Source organism: Poeciliopsis prolifica, unplaced genomic scaffold (genome assembly GCF_027474105.1).
Source record: "Poeciliopsis prolifica strain line A6 unplaced genomic scaffold, Auburn_PproV2 SCAFFOLD085, whole genome shotgun sequence".
Lineage (NCBI taxonomy): Eukaryota > Metazoa > Chordata > Actinopteri > Cyprinodontiformes > Poeciliidae > Poeciliopsis > Poeciliopsis prolifica.
The window spans coordinates 864870-882997 of NW_026562460.1; the positions used below are offsets into that span (position 1 = coordinate 864870).

The 18128-nt window shown below is 37.8% G+C and overlaps 1 protein-coding gene across 2 annotated transcripts; it reads left to right on the forward strand.

Moving 5' to 3' along the window:
• Positions 1-1557: 1557 nt before the first annotated feature.
• prkag3b (protein kinase, AMP-activated, gamma 3b non-catalytic subunit) lies at positions 1558-15444 on the forward strand. Of its 2 annotated transcripts, XM_055022381.1 has the most exons (14): positions 1558-1836; positions 3192-3252; positions 4113-4261; positions 4341-4422; positions 7043-7101; positions 7193-7238; positions 7846-7900; positions 9633-9759; positions 9851-10016; positions 10481-10518; positions 10593-10739; positions 11899-11992; positions 12493-12536; positions 15037-15444. In XM_055022381.1, the coding sequence occupies exons 1-14, from the start codon at positions 1819-1821 to the stop codon at positions 15130-15132; spliced, it is 1182 nt and encodes a 393-aa protein (XP_054878356.1). In that variant the 5' UTR covers positions 1558-1818; the 3' UTR covers positions 15133-15444. The 2 variants fall into 2 exon arrangements, with proteins under 2 accessions (XP_054878356.1, XP_054878358.1); XM_055022383.1 differs by lacking the exon at positions 12493-12536.
• The last annotated feature ends 2684 nt before the right edge of the window (positions 15445-18128 follow it).

The window sequence follows — 18128 nt, forward strand, 5'->3', positions numbered from 1 at the left end:
AAGACACAATCAGACTCTGCATGTTTCTTCTGGTTTAAACTGAAATCTTCCAGAGGATAAATAATGTGCTTGGCTGTAAGCTTGGGAATTTATAGTCAGTATAGTTGCAGTTAAAATAGCTTTAATGAAAATTTTTTAAAAAAAAAAGCATAAATCTGTTGCAAAGAGCAGTGTATCATTTAAATGAAACCAGATATTTACCTTCTCTGTAAAAAAAAAAAAGACATCACCTTTTTTACTTCTTGCTGTCTAACAATAAATTGGGCTGACCGTTCCTGCTTTAGTTCATTTAGTATTACAAACATAATGAGACAGATGATATTCTACAAAATAAACTTCTAAATATGAGAAAAAAGTTGAAGCTGAATATAAACTGCTATCTGTGCAGAGAATGAGTGATTCTGTTGCAGCAGCTCAGTGCCGCTATAAATAGTTAATGCTCAGTGTAACCTGAACGTGTCACACAGCAGGGGCCTTAAAGCTGCACTGCAACTGTTTCTGTTTCTTTTATTGTGGAATTGGTTTACAGTGAACTCAGTTCAGCATTTATAATGGATTCATTTTTTTAAGTAAATCATACTAAACACCAACTCAGTCATGCCATTGTTTTCTGCAGTAGTTCTAAGAGGCTGTGCAGGATTTTAATGCTCACATCTTAACTTGTTTAGATCAAAGAACCCATAACTTTCTTGGTTCACATCCTATTTGCAGTTCTCAAACTGCAGCAGCTGATGAGCGCAGCAGTTCAAACCGAAAGCCTCAGCAGTCCAACAAGCTTCAGAGCTTCAGTTTACAGATAAAGTCCATCTCCTCTCGTGGCAGAGAAACGTCAGGAGGAGACGTTTCTCTGCCACGTCTCAGGAAGAGACCAGTAGATTTTCACACAGTAAATTTACCCCCAGGTGCATACATCAGATGTATAAAACATTTTATTGCTCATTAACCTATGGTTTTGTTTGGTTTAGAACTCAGGTTCTAATAATGCATAAATGTTCATATTACATTTAGAAATCACAGTTGTATCAAACTATTTGTATTTACAAAATACAATATTCTATTTAAGCTTTTAGTTTTGGTATCGTCTCTCTGTCTGCATCAGGACCTTTTAATAAACGTCTCTGTTTAGAACTGCTGTGTATCTGGAGACATTCTACACATTACACCTCCAGCTCAATGAGGGTCTTCTGTCCATTTAGGCAAACAAACCCAAAACGTGTGTGTGTGTGTGTGTGTGTGTGTGTGTGTGTGTGTGTGTATGCGTGCGTGTGTGTTTATGTGTGTGAGATCTCTGTGCTATGATTCCTATGGTTCCTCATGGGACCATAGGACCACCCACCCATCCACCAGCCTCTGTCACCAGTTCTCTGTTTAAAGCAACATCCTGTTCATTCAGATGCATTTCAGTGGTTTAGCTTACACAAGCAAGCTATTCCCACTGACAGATGATGTCCTCTCTGATTTTCAATTAAATGAGTATGTAGAATCTCTGTCAGCCCCTGCTTGCACACTCCTACTTCCCCTCCCTCTCCCTCTGTAAATGACACTGGTCTTCCACCCCTCAGTCCAGATTTAGACCCCCAGTCCTCCGGACAGCTGGGCACTCAGACCCAGCTGTCCGGAGGACAGGAGATCCTCACCAAACTCTGTTCCACTGTTCCCGTTCTTTCTCCTGGCTGTCTTCAACTTGTCTTTACACCTTTATCTTCATCACTTCATGGTCTAACATGGTCGCCAGGCCTCTCTGGCCTCTCTGTGCAGCCTGCTGTGCAATCTGATGCTCTGGTCTCCACAGAGGCAGACCTCCCAGTCCTCCTGGCCATGGATTCCTTTGCAGAGGTGAGTCTCCTTGGTGATTTGACTGTGAATGTTAGTATCTGTGTTTGGACACGGCTCTGTAACTGAGAAGCTGTAAAGGAAAACATGCCAGCTACTATTACAGGTCCAGTCCTAAATGCTCCTTCCTCACCTTCTATCTGCATGATCAGTAAAGTTTGTCAATTCAAGTGCAACATGTGAAGATAAATACACTCAGGCCAAACTGTAGGAACCAGCTGACCAGTTGATGACCAGCAGACATGAAAAGGTTTTAATGTTGGTGCATGGTCCATATCACGGGAGATTTTTGTAGCTTCTCTAAGCACCTTCGGAGACAGCGAAGTTATCCAGAAATATTTTGGATTTAAACAGAAGTTGTCTGCCACACACAGTTTTCCATGTTTGGTCAGAGGCCCTTCCACCCTGCACGGTTTGTTACTAAACTGACATCCCAAAGTTTTCTCTCCACAAAGACTTTCTTCTTGATGCGTTTCAGTTGAGGCTGGAATTGTGAACAGCACAACTAGTTCTCCCACCTTAGCTGTGGATTTCCTCTGGCTGTTATCCAATGCTCCCTGACCCGGACATAAACACATGCCACACTTTTCAGATTCTTATATTATTTTAAATATTTTGAAATGATGGATTTTTTTCCTTCTATAGCAGGATTGGGATGATTTATAAGCCTGTTGTGGCAATAAAAATCATTTATTTGGTATGCATATTTCACTGTGGGGTGGCTAATCATAGCATCGTCTGTATGTAGTCATGTTTGTTTCTGTCACATAAAAGACGTGTTCTGATCTCTTTGCCTCATTCCTCATGCAATTCTTACTGGAACTCAATACAAAATCTATCTTCTATCAAATGAAACATGGCAGTTTTTTCAATCATTCACTGAATGACTGTGATAAAAGTTGAAGAATTCAAGATTTCCTTTATATTTTGAGTAATTTTACTCCCCTGGATGTGTCGGCTCATTTCCCAGCCTGTTACAGAGAACATTGAGCTTCCAGTAATTCGGTATTTCAGTTGCGTATGAAGTAAGAACTTTGAGCTTAAAATGTTATGTTTTATCTGAGTACATACTGGTTTATAATTATGACTAAGTGTTGATTCATGAGTCATATAATAAGAAAATCAGTTTATCACAGCAACTATCACCAGTTTCAAGGAGAGTGGCAGCAACATTATTTTTAGTGACTTCTGATCTCCTATTTTCTAAGAGTTGTGGTGAGTTTTTCTAGGTGAACAGAGAAACTGTGACTCCTAAGGTCGAACAAAGAGAGGCATAACAATTAGAGTAGTTTTCCTCCATATAAGTGTACTCTCCTAGAAGCCTACAGTATGTAAATGCTATATGTTCCCTCTTCCAGATCCCCTTGTTTGAGATGGATGAGTATGAGGAAGAAGATGTTCTCTCGCTGAGGAGCAGAGGTATCTAATCCATTTCAAAGAGACAATAAAACCAGAAGGTGTTGATTTGCCTTTTAAATTGGCTTGATCTCTCTTAATAGAGCAACTTTAAGGACTCAAATGATGTTTTAAGTTGTGCATAAAAATATATAATTCATATAAGATTGAAGATAGTTGCCATCCAGTACAAAAAAATGTATGTTTTGCAATGTTCTAAAATATCTCCTAAATGAAAAGAACAAGGTTAATGAATTGTCTTGCTGACAAACAGACACCACTGAGGCTGACTGTAGCACTCATGAGTCAGTGTGCAGTTTCTGTGTGTCCTAATCAAATGTCTGAACAGTCCACCTCCCAGTCAGGGGGTGACCAATGGACAGCTCTGCTCCTCTCTTCAGTGTCCTGGACAGAATGCTGCAGGTCTGATGATACAACTACAAAATCAGTCATTGACCTTTGGCCCAAGGGCACAAGGTGATTCATTTACGAATCACCTTGTGCTTGAACATGGTGTTTGTCCTGGACAATCTGTGCCTTACACAGAAGTCCAACATCAAAGCACTACATGGGGTCAGATGGGAGAGGTGGTTCCTTCCAGTCACATCTCTGCTGCATTATGATTGTCTATGGGCATCAACTGCTCCACTCTCAGCTGCACTTCTGTACCCAAACAGTTTGTAACACAGAGTTAATGTTGCACTGACAGAATGTCTCTGTGGCTGTTCAGGAAGTTTGAATTTCTGTAAATTATGGGCAATGGGGATCATTAAAACCTCACTGCAGCTTGACATGCACCTACATTCTATAAAGCCCACATAAGAATGTATCACCCTCACACAAGCTCTCAGTTTTGTTACAAGGTCACTATGTGTTTTTTGTAGGTGTCTGTACATATGCCACATACCCCATGGCGCCCCCTGCAGGAGCAGCTCCTGACACCAACATTTACATGAATTTCATGAAGAGTCACAGTTGCTATGACGCCATGCCTAGAAGCTCCAAACTGGTCATCTTTGATACAACGCTGCAGGTGCAAACTTTTCAGCAACAAAAGCTCAAATTGTTTTCATAGGTTTGGATTTTATTAATCAAGTTTTTGTCTGACTCAGGTGAAGAAGGCTTTCTTTGCTTTGGTGGCGAACGGCGTGCGGGCGGCACCGCTGTGGGACAGCAAGCTGCAGTGTTTTGTAGGTGGGAACAGGAACATCTCAATATTTATTCATGATTCCTGAACTGGTTCAGTCCAAGTGGACACATCAGACTTTTCAGCAAACCTTTGCAGCTGTTCAGCTATGATGAAGCTCTGATCAACTCCTACTCTCAGCAATTATTGCTGCCTCTCTGTTTCCACTGAGATCAGAGGTTCACAGCTGCTGCTTCTCTGTCCAGTTCTGCTGAAATATCAGTGCAGCTTCAAAATGATGAAACCAGCAACCACTAAATCCACGAGCTTCATATTTTCCACTCTGCAGATCAGTTGCCATCCAGGTTATTACATCAGTTACAGAATAAAACGTTACAGATGTTGTGAGCTCATTATGAAGTGCATGGCTTTACAAGCAATTTTAGTTCTTGCTGCTGTCATTGTTATTCTTGTTGCCTCAAAACCTTCAGCATGTTATAAACTGCATCATAATCAGCCGATCAGCATATTTCTGTGATCAGACATCCAGTGGAGGATAATGGGACGTGTCCACTCTGTGTGAAGAAGTGACCGGAACCATTTGCTGGTGTCTTTCCCTTTTCCTACATCCGCTACCCAAACCCTAACCCCTGACCCTAACCCCATTGTTCCACAATCCTGTATCAACCTTTACCCGGCTTGAGGTGACATTTCATAAGTGGAATGACTTTAATCCACTGCTCTATTCTGCTCTGTCTTTGACATTCAGGTTGGGCCTGATGACGTTAGGCCAAAGCACTGACAGGGTCACAGCTGGAATGTTTCCCTTCCTAGCCATGGAAGGGAAACATTACCCCAATTATTGGTTTAGTATGCATACTGCTGTCTTAACCAATGACATAACAAACCATAACAATGTAAACTCTGCTACGTTTTTTATTCCTAACGAGGTTTTTTTAAATTCCTTGCGTCCCTTACAACGCAGTATGTTTAACTATTATCATTATTTGACTTCTGAGATAATCTTCATCACATAGAGTCGGGAACTGCTGCTTTAAAAATGTACACAAATGAATTGTTTTTATTATAGTGCTAAAAATAGAATGGACATACCCTGAAAAAGCCTCATCATTGAAGGAAGTGTGCAGTATCTTGTTCTTTGATCTCTGCTGCAGTTTTCTATGTTAATGCTGAACTTTACCAGGGAGCTGATCCCACAGCCTGGAGTTTGGATTTAGATTACAATTTTTTTCTGGACCACCTGACCTATATGCTCATCACACAGTGATGATTCATAAAAATCAATGCTTAAATTTTTCCATTGTAATTTTCTAGTGGTTTTGGTGAATATAATGCATAGGAATGCTAAGAAAGATTTTCCATAGTGATTCTCTTGCCCACGTGGTTCTTGATAACGGTTGCTGATGCATTACTGCCTGACATCAGATATCACAAGATGTTTGGCCTCCCACTGGTACTTTTCCCCTTTTTGCACTGAAATTTGTCCAGATTCCATGTTTGGTGCTTTATGGAAGCCGGACAAGAACAAATATTAGTGGAACAAAGTTGATAATACAAAAATGAAGTCTCTTGGATTCATTCTGTTTGTTATGCAAACTTGATTCAAGGATAATAGCAGTAAAAAGTCAATAATTCATAAGAATTTTTTGCTTATAGAATCATTACTGTGAAAAGAATTTCGGCTCGTTGGTCCAGAGAGCCTCCGGTGAAACAGGTGAGCCTTTTAAGCTCACTGGTTTCACATGTTTTTAAGGAAAGTGGGTCAGCAGTTAGCAGTGTTGTATTACAAACAGGAGGACATTCTCACATCCTCATCATGACTATTGTAATTAAAATGCCAGCAGCTTTAAAAATGCATGCCAAGCTTCCAGGCAGTAACAGGTTAAGGAGACACTTGGGTTCATGATCACCATTAACACTAACATGTTTTTTACATACATACTTTTTTGACCTTTCAATGGAAAAGTCAAATAAATTAAACAGGAAAATTCTGGATGTGAAGTCAAGAGGAAGCTTAATTTAAGAGATGGAAAAAACCTTCAGTTCAGGTGCTGCTGCACTTAGATTATTTCACTGTTTCCTTCTCTCAGCTACTACAGGGCCATCCAACAGAAGTCATTCTACATCTATTGGAGATACCAATTTATCTGACCTCTGGAGTCACTTTACTAATCACAGCAACTCCAGATCCAGAATTCTAATTCTGGATCATACGATACTGCTGCATGTGTCTGTTAGCTGTTTCTTCTTCTGACAAAAGATTATTGTTTGCAGCAGTGTTTCAGTTCTACAGTTCTATGTCAATGTGTGAGCTTCAAATACTTTGTTGTAGTTGTTATGCTCTAACGCTTTCAATACTTGCAGCTGCCAAAACAGGTTAAAAGTTACAGCAACATTCCAGCAGCACAGGACTAAAAGGGAGCACCACACCTTGGTAGATGTAATATACCTATTCTACCTTAACCTCTGACCTTAGAGGAAACATGTCTGATCATGGCAGTAGTAGCCAACATCAAAATAAATTCTGATGCAAAAGTTCTCAGTAACTGAATAGTTAAATACAAGCAAAGGTACCACTTATGCACACTGTGATTTTTTTTTTCCTCATCATGCAAATATCCAAACATTTGAAACATGTAAGTTTAGAAATTCTGTTTGTCTGTGCAGGTATGCTAACCATTACAGACTTTATTAACATCCTTCATCGTTACTACAAGTCTCCCTTGGTGAGCTTCAAAATTACATTCCCACTGAGTGATTTTTAGTCTGACTAAAGTTTCTCTGTGGCAGGACTAATGGATGCATGTTCTGCTGCAGGTTCAGATCTACGAACTGGAAGAACACAAAATAGAGACATGGAGAGGTCTGAAAAGAAAACCCTGCTCGTTTATAACTTCTGCTCAATATCAAGATCCATTCATGGATCTACTATGAAACTTTTAGATATCTCTTATTGATGTGTTTTTCTTTACATTCATACTAAAGCTAAGAAAAAACCATTGCTATTACATGCAAATTATTTACAGAAGCCTATGACCAAATGTAAGTTTAAATAGACAGTAACTAATTCATTTTGTGTTTTAACAAAGACACAAAATGTTTTATTTTTTGCAACTGTTACTGAAGAGCATGTCTCTTCAGTAACAGTTGCACAGTGACGTTTACAGGCAGCTGTATAGAGAAGCTTAGCTCTACACTGCAGAGTCCCACAAAATCTGATATTTTTAATAACCAAAATCAAATATTTTTAATAACCAACTGCACTGTGGGTTGGGCCTGATGACGTTAGGCCAATGCACTGATAGGATCACAGCTGGAACTTATGAACTTACAATGCAATCATTGTACTGATTGCATTGTCTTTATGAAGCCAAAGAAAATGAGTGAAATTGATTGAAAAGAACAATCTCACAAAATTCTGATTCTTTTTTGTTTAAAAATTGCTTCTCTTTGTGTTTTTTTGGGTACAGAAATCTATCTGCAGTTTTCAGTCAACAGACTCATCAGCATCAAACCTGAGTCCAGGTAAAGGCACACTTATTATTTTAATTTCTTGCCTTAGTTTATTTGTATTTATTTCTACATTGCACAACTATTCAAATTCTATTTTCCCAAATTTTACAAAGAACTGAATGTAAAAGAGAAACAAGTTTTAAAACTTCACTTCACCATGATAATATTGTCTTTAATAAATGAATGTTTTGCATTAAATAGTTTTGTAGATGTCAGTTTTTACTGACATCTACTGGACACAATTAAAATAGCAACCATCTGAAATACAGCTCATTCATTTCAAATAACATTTCAGGAACTCGCTTTATAAAGTGTAGTACATTTTATCCTTCAGTTACACAAAGACTGATGTTTCTGATACTTATGAGTATTTTCTGATTACATCACATTTGGGATTAGAATATGAATTATAGACATGTTTTAATAGAGAAATCTGGTCTTAATGAAAAGTCTGTATAACACTTGCATAATGCCTCACTGCAACGTATATTTGAACTTATTAAAAATGCCTCATAGTATTTAGAAGGAAAGCCAAAATACAACAGTGCAACACATGGTAACATTTTTGGATTGAGAATTTTGTAAAAGATGTTTAATTTTATTTATAATCCTGAAGATAGAACAGAAACCAGACTGTGCTGGTGTGAGCAGAATATGACTGCTCTATACTCAAATTATTCAATACTCATTTTTAAATTTGTTAAAGAGATTTCCAAACAAGAGATTTTAAGATTTTCGTTGAAAATCTTAAACCATTTTTTCTGAATTTAACAGCTAGCGTTCAGCCATTACTTTATGGTACATATCACAAATAAACCATAAAACTTCCTACAATATTATTTTTTGTTAATGCCTCAAAGGCTTAATTTTATTCTAGTGTTTTTTTGTTTGTTTGTTTTTGTTTTTTGTTTTTGTTTTTTTTTTTGCTTGTTTGTTAATAAAATCATTTGTAAAAAACAAACAAAGAAAAAGCATAATGAGGATCCTCAACAAATGTCTGGCTTTTTTTCTTACTGTGCATTTGACAGAATTTTGTTTTCAATCATTTTGAAGTTTGCTCTTAATATCAAGAGTTAGTAGAAAGGTGCTGACGCAGACAGATGGCACACCGATGGGAGCTTTACAGTACATGAGATGTATACAGGCAGTAGCATTGTCTGGACTTAGAAACACCAAACAGGAGCACGTTGGTCTGACCGGCCCAATCAAGATGGCAAAACACGAGGAGTTGAGAAAAGTCTAATATAACCCAAATAGCTTGCTTTAGAGTCTTTAGATTTAACAATGTTGAAATAAAAAAAAATATCAAATGAGATTATTGGTCAGAAGAGAAGGGGTTACAGTGCCAGCTTGAGCAAATAGTGAGTCTGTGAGGATATGGATTTTTCTATGTGTTTTTCTGTTAATTAAGTTCCTGTGTCTCGTCTTCCCCTTGATCGTCTCCAGATTCCTCTTGTTTCCCTCATTGTTCAGCCCCACCTGTGTTACCTGCTCCCCTTCGGGTCTTTGTCACTGCTGTCATAATCTTTGTTATTAGTCCTGTGTCCTCCCAGAGCTACCAGAGTGTCTTAGTTCTTAGCCTCATTTTTTACTGGTGCTGCCTGGATTTTTGTTCTCTTCGTGTTTGTCATTAAAACCATCATTATCGCATATCAGTCTGGGTCTACCGCGTCCATCCTCACCTCCTCAACCAAGCCACCTCATGACCAGTATTTGCCTAAAGAAATGATTTTTGTCTCTTCAGTTTGTTTGATGCCATCTACTTCCTGTTAAAGAATAAGATCCACCGGCTACCAGTTATTGACCCAGCTTCTGGAAATGTCCTTCACATCCTGACTCACAAGCGGATCCTCAAATTCCTTCACATCTTTGTAAGGAAAGACTCATGTTTGTAATTCCAGATTGCACTCTGTGCTCTAGAAATGCCCATGCTTCATCAAATTAATGAGTCTACTCTTCTAGGGATCCATGATTCCTAAACCCAAGTTTCTTCAGAAGCAGATCAATGAGGTGCCGATTGGTACCTTTAGGGAGATTGCAACAATCCAGGAATCTGCTTCTGTCTATGAAGCTCTGGCTATTTTTGTGGAAAGAAGAGTGTCAGCCCTTCCTGTGATTAATGATCAAGGTATACCAAAACAATTCTAACATTTGGTGAATAGACATCAGTGCTACTTCACATTTGAGGGTTTTCCAGCATTAACCAGCAAGCCACAACCTCTCAGTTCAGCGTAAGTTAAACTTTTACAGGTTTTACAGATGTAGTAACAGAGTGTTTACTGCATTTGACCATCTGTCTGTTCATGTTCTTAGGATCATTGTTCAAATGAGCTTGAGCTGATGCACTGTTGGGCGGACAATCTGCTGAAGGATTTTCTGCTAGAATTCTAAATACATAGTTTAATTAACAGTAGTAAGTCATGTAGACTTGCTGCACAACAGCATCATGATTTCCAGATCATGATGTCTTGTTTGACTGTCTTTACTATAATTGTGACATCTTTCTCTGATAATTGTTTAATAATTTAAAATATTTCAGTTAGTAAAATTTCAAATACTTTTTCCATTTATGTTTTTCTACATCCGTTTCAGGTAAAGTTGTGGCACTGTACTCCAGATTTGATGTCATTGTAAGTGAATTTATATATTCAGTCTCTGTATACAAAGGGAAACTTAGGTTTGTGATTTTTTTTCTCCCCTCAAGAACCTTGCTGCTCAAAAAAATTACAACAATTTAAACATGACAATGAAAGAGGCCCTCGCTTCGAGATCTTGCTGGGTTGAAGGAGTCCTTAAATGTTATCCACACGAAACACTGGAGACCATCATCGACCGCATAGCTAAAGCTGAGGTAATTCTCAAATCTACATTCATTTAAGTTACTGAATGTAACTTAAATGAATCACACATTCTGATTGCAAGATGACTTTAAACCAGTCTTCCCTCGAGTCATAAATATGCAAAAGAAATCTGGTTTATGTGAAGCAGTTGTTCCATCTGTTACAACCCCTCCCAAAGACCACTAAGGGTAAATTCTGGCACAGAAAAATCAATGATCTAAACAGGTCATGTCAGTAGCAAAAGACACTTTATTTTACTGTTCAGGTAAAACCTCAACCACAGGAGGCAGAAAACAAAGGGAAGCTTTAAGATTCAGGGTCTCCAAGGCCAAAACACAAAACAAAACACCCCCTTTCAACTATAAAATAAGAAAAACACTTTCTAGAGGAGAACTGAAAAAAAGTACAAAACCTGACCACAAAACAGGAAAAAACAGTGAAACAAAATGGCAGTGAACCAGCTTCCACTGAGAATAGAAACACTACTTTAGTTAGACACTTAATTCTTCAAAATCATTTAACTTAAATGATTTAAGTCCCGACAATCAGTCGCCAGACAGACGAGATCACTTCAGATCAAGGCCCAGGGAAAAAGGGATCTGACATCTCCGGTATGAAGCTCTTTATGAGGTGGCTGACGAGCTCCAACACATTGCACCTGTGGCAGCCAGGTAGACTTGAAACACAACGAGAGAGCTCTCTCATGAAGAGAACCGATAGAGCTCAGTGACCCTAAAACCATCTGTCTGAATAATGTACAGGGAGCGGCTCCTTTATTTTAAAAACAACAACTCCCAACATCCCCAGTTACACTTTGAGGTCCTGTGTATTTCATTGGGTCCTGTGTATTTCATTGGGAGTGACCAAAAATGGACAGAGTTCTACAGAACTGCCAGGGAAAAAGAAAAAAGAACGACCCTTAGAGAAGGATTATGGATGTAGTGGCTGCAGAGCGTTGAAGTGATGAAGGATGGTGTTAGGGTTGAGTGAAGTAGAAGCAAGATAATCTGGTGTCCTGTAAATAGCGGTTGAAAAAAAAAGCTCTTTTTTTCAACCGCTCATTTTTAACAATGTTAAAAATGTTTTTCTAACAGAAAGCCAGCTTGGACATTTAACTTGTGCTTGTGACTGAAAATATTATGACCAAATTGATTCATATTTTCCTTTCAGGTCCATCGACTAGTTTTGGTCGATGGAGAAGATGTGGTGAGAGGGATTGTCTCTCTGTCTGATATTCTGCAAGCCCTGGTTCTCACTCCTGCAGGTATTGATGTTCTGTACTCCTAACAACTCTGCTCTTTCTGTCCTTTTTCTGCCTATTTACCTTCCTGCCTTCCAATTTCAAAAGCCTCCTGCTCCTTCTGACACAACTAGTCTTTGTTTGAACACAACAAGGGACTTCCATCTTCTTTATCAATCCCTGGCTTAACCCATGGAATGTCTTTTTAGCCTTCTTCTCGCGTTTCTTCCAACCAACAAAACTCTTTCCTAAATTATTTTACTCCACCTCATTGGGAGGACCTTAACTTGGAATTATGTCAACATGTATGTACCTGCATCCTTCACTTCCTTCATGTTAGACGGATGGAGTCATCCATCTAACATCTTCCATTCTTCTATGTTTGCCAATTTTTCCACATCTACCCAAACAGTCCGTACATTTTTACTACATTTGTATAAAATGTTTCACCTAGCAGCCTCTCCAATCTCACATGAACCATTGACACCCTTACTTTAAAGTTCATCTCTCCTTTTTCGAGCCAGTGTCATCACTTCCTTCTCCTAAAGTTCCAACCAGCATTTCCCAGGTAAGATTCCCATCTTAACTGTCAGTGGCTGGTTGTCTGAGATTGAATCTGGAGCTTAGCACTGCCTGTTGAGGTCCCCAAATCAATAGCAACAAGAGAACAGTTTTCATTACATGTCGGTTTGCATAACTTCATCTTGTTCTAAGCAAAGAGGTTTTAATCCATTGTTGTGCCTCACCTCCACATCCAAGGCCCGGCAAGTCAAAGGGTACTTCTTCATTTCCATGACATGATATCAGTGATGGAAGTAGTAACAAAGTGTCCCCGATGATGTAAGAAGTTTTACAATTATTAATAGGAGAAATTTCAGCAATGGTCATATAATAGTGCGGCTGGATTTTGCCATGCATGTAGCCTGTGGTCTAATGAAAGCATTGACTGAGTTTAGATTGTTAAGAAGTAAATACTACCTTTTTATATTAGTACTTGACACTTTGGCAGGACGAATCTGCCAAATCAGTAAAAGTAACACATTGCATATCTAATTTTAACAGAAAAATAAAGCAACATTGCAAAAAAAAAAGCTTTGTGGGAATAAAATACACAAGCAACATTAATGACAAAACAATTTAGTAGAGTAACTTATCATATGCAGTTAATCAAAAGCATCGATTAGTCAATCCCAAGTCAGTATGAGACGTGTTATGAAAGCAAAGGCTTTTTTTTTCAGTTTGCTGACCGGCTCCTGGTTCTCACACACAACAGCAAAAAGGAAATGGATCATTGGTCTTTGTTGCTGCTGATCAATCAATATTTGAAGGAGTGTGCAGAAGACTGACGACTTGTCAGGAATATGAAGTCTTTATTGGTGTTCCTGACCATTGTCACAAAGTGTCATTTGGTAAATAATGACATTTTAAGTTGACACTTTTAATGGACTTTTAATGCAACTTTTAGTGTAACAGTGTAATGTCAGTTTTATGCACACCCCATCAAATAAAGTGTTAGTGAAATGAATTTCCAAACTTTTCCAGTCCTCTTTCAATGTAAAATTGATATTTAGTGATAAACATCAAAGACAATTGGCAAAATTAAAAGGACTGAGTAATACTGAGAGAATGTTGGTCTAGTTAAAACCATATCAGACTCTAGAGTCAGTCAGTGTTTTATTGTTCTGCTCTTGAGAGAACAATGAAAGAGGCTGAAAACTGCTTTGTTTCCCATAATTTAGGTTTGAAAAAGTTGCATAAGCAGGAATAACAGGACAACTAGAAGAATGTGCTTAGGACACACTGGACTAAAATATGTATCCTGCCCATAACCCGGCACTACATACAGATGGTTCTTTGGCTGTATCAAAATTTGTGTATTTTTCAAAACTGCAATGGAAACACATTTTTTTGGCATCAGCAGTCATGTTCAGCACTAGATGTTACTACCAGTGGAAAACACAAAAGAAGACAACAGGAAGTGGAAGGAGAATAATGGCGTGACATGTTTTTTTAATGATTTTTTAAATGCATTTACAAACTTAGTCACATGATTTTAAATGGATATTTTATTTAATGAAAACATCGCAATAGTGAAATTGTGTTTTTTTCAACATTAGCGGAATATTGACAAAGGTTTCAGTATTTTTGCAATGGAAATGCAGTCAGTGATTGTGAACACAACAGCAAATCTGCACCTGAACTATGGAAAAATAGTCAAGATCTTCTCACAACTGATTCTGCATTTTGTGTCATGTGTTGTTTGTAAAAAAATCTTGATGTTTGGGCTGGTTTTTATCTTTATTTTTAAGCTTATAAAGTATTGTAAGTAAAAGGGCTGGTGCTTCCTTTTGCACAGCTGTATGAAATCAATGTCCAACACTGAAGAAAACCCTGCTGATGTCTTAGACAATGTATATTTCATTTGTGCAATAGCTTTAATTTATTTTTCAAACTTCAAGGAGAGCAAGTTGTTGACACTGCTTAATTACTAACACAAGGCTTTTGTAGCTCTATAGTAGCCATTGAGCACTCACATTAATTATTTATGTAGATAGTGTCAAGGTAGTGCTTGTGTCAGTAATACTAGCAGTGATTTTCACTGGGACTCTGTAGGGTAAAAGAGACACTGCAGAAATCAGAGTGAGACCAAACGTGCAGCGCTGAAGCTAACAGAGTTTCAGAAGGGATCCAAGTTCTACTCTGATGACTCAGAGAACTCAGAGTACAAAGCGCTTAAAGACAGATTGCAGTTGTTAAATTACATTTAAAACCAAGAGGAAAATGTTTCTTTGATCTGATCTAATAACTCAGAAACTGAACGCCACATTTTTATTATTTGTATCTGAAAACTATCTGTACTAATCTTTATAGACAACAAAGTCTGGGTGGTTAAGGGTCTGAATCAGCTACATTACACAATATCTCCAACTTCTGTAGTGACAAACAGAAGTTTAACTTTATTTAAGTTTATAAACTTAAATAGACATTAGCCTGAATTCAAACTGCGTTAACTGAAGGTTTCTAGATCTTATGCTACTCATTAATTTTCTCACTGCAACTACTTTCAGATATTTACAAGTGGCCAACCTTTCAAGTCTGAAGAAAACAAGATGGCGACTGATGATGTAAAACAGGATGATAACAAAGTGAAGAACAGAGCTTAACAACAGCCAACGAGACAGATGTGTAAAGTGAAGACAGTCAAATGGACTTTGACACAAGGTTGAAGGTTGTCCCTTTCTCAGATAAAACATCCTGGTGGGGAACAAAAGAAAAGCAGGAAAAAAAAGTGAAACTCAAGACATGAAAACATAATTAAACTTTTTGAATTGAGGCACATTTGCAGCCATTTGGCTGCACATTTGCAGCCAAATAACAAACATTTCTTATTCAAAAATTGAATGTTGGAACTGTGATGATGCTTACGGAAATGTACTTACAGTCTTATCACTGTGAAAAATAAATGTATAACTGTGTTTTGGTTTCTAAGTATTGCATCATTGATCACTTCTATCTTTCAGTTAAACTAAAGGTTTCAGGAAGTGAAATCAAATTAAGTAAATATCGGAATAATGTAGACCAAATTTAAATTGACGGACCAATTGATTCTTTGTGTGTTCTCATAGTACATTTTCTATTGGATATAAGTAAAAACAAAAATACTGCTGGTTTGAAAATGTTTGTCATCATTCCTCCTCACAAACTCTTCAAATTAAGATATGATTCCTAAGAACCATAAAGTCAATTACTGCTTCCAACATATTAGAAATTGTTTTAATCTTCTCTTCTCGGCCATCTGTCATGTTTCTTTCCAAAATCCTGCTTTCCAACCATCCTGAAACAGTCATAGAAATTGTATATTTTTATCAAAAGAAGTAAAACATTTATACTAGTTAAATGCCCGGACTTCTGCTACATACATTTTTTAATGACCAGCAGAAAACATTTTCCCTCCATGCGTTCCTCCTGCAACTGCACGTTGCACATCACTCAAGCAAACAGAAATGTTTCTGGAAATATTTAACAAAATTATTTTTAAGACATTTGACCAGGAAAATTTTCACCCAATTCATTCAGCAAACAGAATAAGTTGTGAACAATAACATTGATTTTCTGCATTCGAGCAAACAATTGCTTCTTACTAGCTGAGAGCCCAGTCTTTGCGAAGAAGAGCGTGGAACGAAGGGCTGAGGTTTCCCAAGCTATGAATTTAAAGACAGAGAAAAAAATATATATATAAAACAATTTTGTGTGTTAACCCTTCCTGCTCAGTTTGCAGACTTTGCAGTGGTCCTCTTGTAAGAAATGAACATCACTTTTGTGAATCCAACAGAAAACATTATATTGTGATCGACAGTAATTTTCTATAGCACAGTCCCTGGTGTGAAAGTCCTAAAGACAAAAGCTCACATAAGAAAGATCAGGTGCTACACTTCATAATCTCTTCTACTTCCACTATTTCTACATCAGGAGATTCATGTACAACATGCTTAATGTCATGTTATGATGTTAACAATCACTTTTGATGATGGGTAATAATTTCACAAAAAAAATGGAGTAGCAATTGTTTGAGCACTCCCTCTATTGTATTCAGTATCTCTCGGGAGTTTTGTGAAGCATGGACAACCTGTAACATAAATTTGCTGGCAAATGATGCTATGTGCTCGCTTGACCATGTGCCATTTTTCTGTGAAGCAATCCTTCCCCAGGCTTTAAAATACTTGAATAGCACAGTTTTTAATCTCATGCTGATGTCAACAGGGCGTTATGTCTTATACAAACCTCACTGACAAAATCTGAAGACTGCTATATTCAAACATTATACAGACTCAAAAATTATTTGCTTCTTTTTTTTAAATAACACAGCATCTGCGTACTCATCCCAGGTGTTTGGGTGGCCATTTACAACTTTGCCTCAAAATTCTTTTTGTGGTTGTCACATCATTCCTTCTGATGCACAAATGTTCTAATGCAATCTGTCACTTCTGGAGCAGACTTTGTCTTTAGTGTGTAAGTCTGTTGCCATTTGGTGAAATGTACCACAGAACCGTTAAGAGACTGTGACTGTGCTTGATCTGGTTCCTGTTTCTCCTCCTATTGTTCCATCAAGAGCCAGAAGCATTTCTCCATGTCTCTCCCATAGACCAGCCATGTCAACAATCATATGAATCACCTGCTGCCCACGTCATTTTCTTAAGTCAGGGTGACCTATTTGAAAATAAGAAGAGAAAGCATAAGTTTTGGTTTCTTAGTCCTGTGACTATTTCTTTTCATATCCATCCATTTTCTTACACCAGGGGTCGGTAGGGCTGCTAGTGCCTATTTCCAGCGAGAGATTTTTTGTTTCAAAAATCATAAAGCTGAAAGTTGAATATTTTGCTGAAAATTACACATTTGTGCATTTTTGACATATTTCACTGAGATAAAGTGTTTTTGGCCTTTGATAGTTTTATGTTCATAAAACAGAATTTTTTTCAAACCACTAACGTCTACTGCTTCTCAGTATTTCTATGCTGTTTCAAAGATTATAAAGCTGAAAGTTGAAGATTTTGCGGATAAAAATACTTTATTGAATTTTTTTCACTGATGAAGATCGAAGTGTAACCCAGAGCGATATGGGAATTGAGGTCCAGACAACTACCCTGGATACAGTAAGAAATTAATCAGTGAAGACTAACATGAAGAACAAATAATACAAATGGAGAAAATACTGTCAAGTTCCATACGTTGATGTCTCTGCCAGGGTTGATGAAGACTCAAAGACCAGGTGTTACAACTCTCCAGGCATATATTTAAGGCCTTGTTCACTGATGAAGTGTTCCAGGGGATTGCAGAACATTTTCCACTGGTTCAATGCCAACAAATGAATAGGTTCACTATTCACAACCCATCATACTAGATCCCAATCAGTTTGTTGTCCTTCTTCACTGTGAAGTTCATTCACCCTCTTCCACTCTTCCATTCATTTCTATTCCTCATGAAGCAGTTTTCCATCCACTCCAAAACTCATACAATGGTTTTCAAGCCAGCCATTGTTGAATCACTTGAGTTCATGGGAGGTGTTGCTCTGCTTGATAGATTATCAGCCTTTCTGGAGTTCGGCTTTAGATACCAAAGATGGTGCATGTAAATCTAGTGGCACATTGTTACAGTAACCATC

What these genes read in the sequence shown, in the direction of transcription:
- prkag3b (XM_055022381.1), top strand. An exon ending in CAAGCTGCAGTGTTTTGTAG is followed by an intron (nt 4,423 to 7,042) that starts GTGGGAACAGGA and finishes TTGTCTGTGCAG; the next exon opens with GTATGCTAACCATTACAGAC. An exon ending in TCCTGTGATTAATGATCAAG is followed by an intron (nt 10,017 to 10,480) that starts GTATACCAAAAC and finishes CATCCGTTTCAG; the next exon opens with GTAAAGTTGTGGCACTGTAC.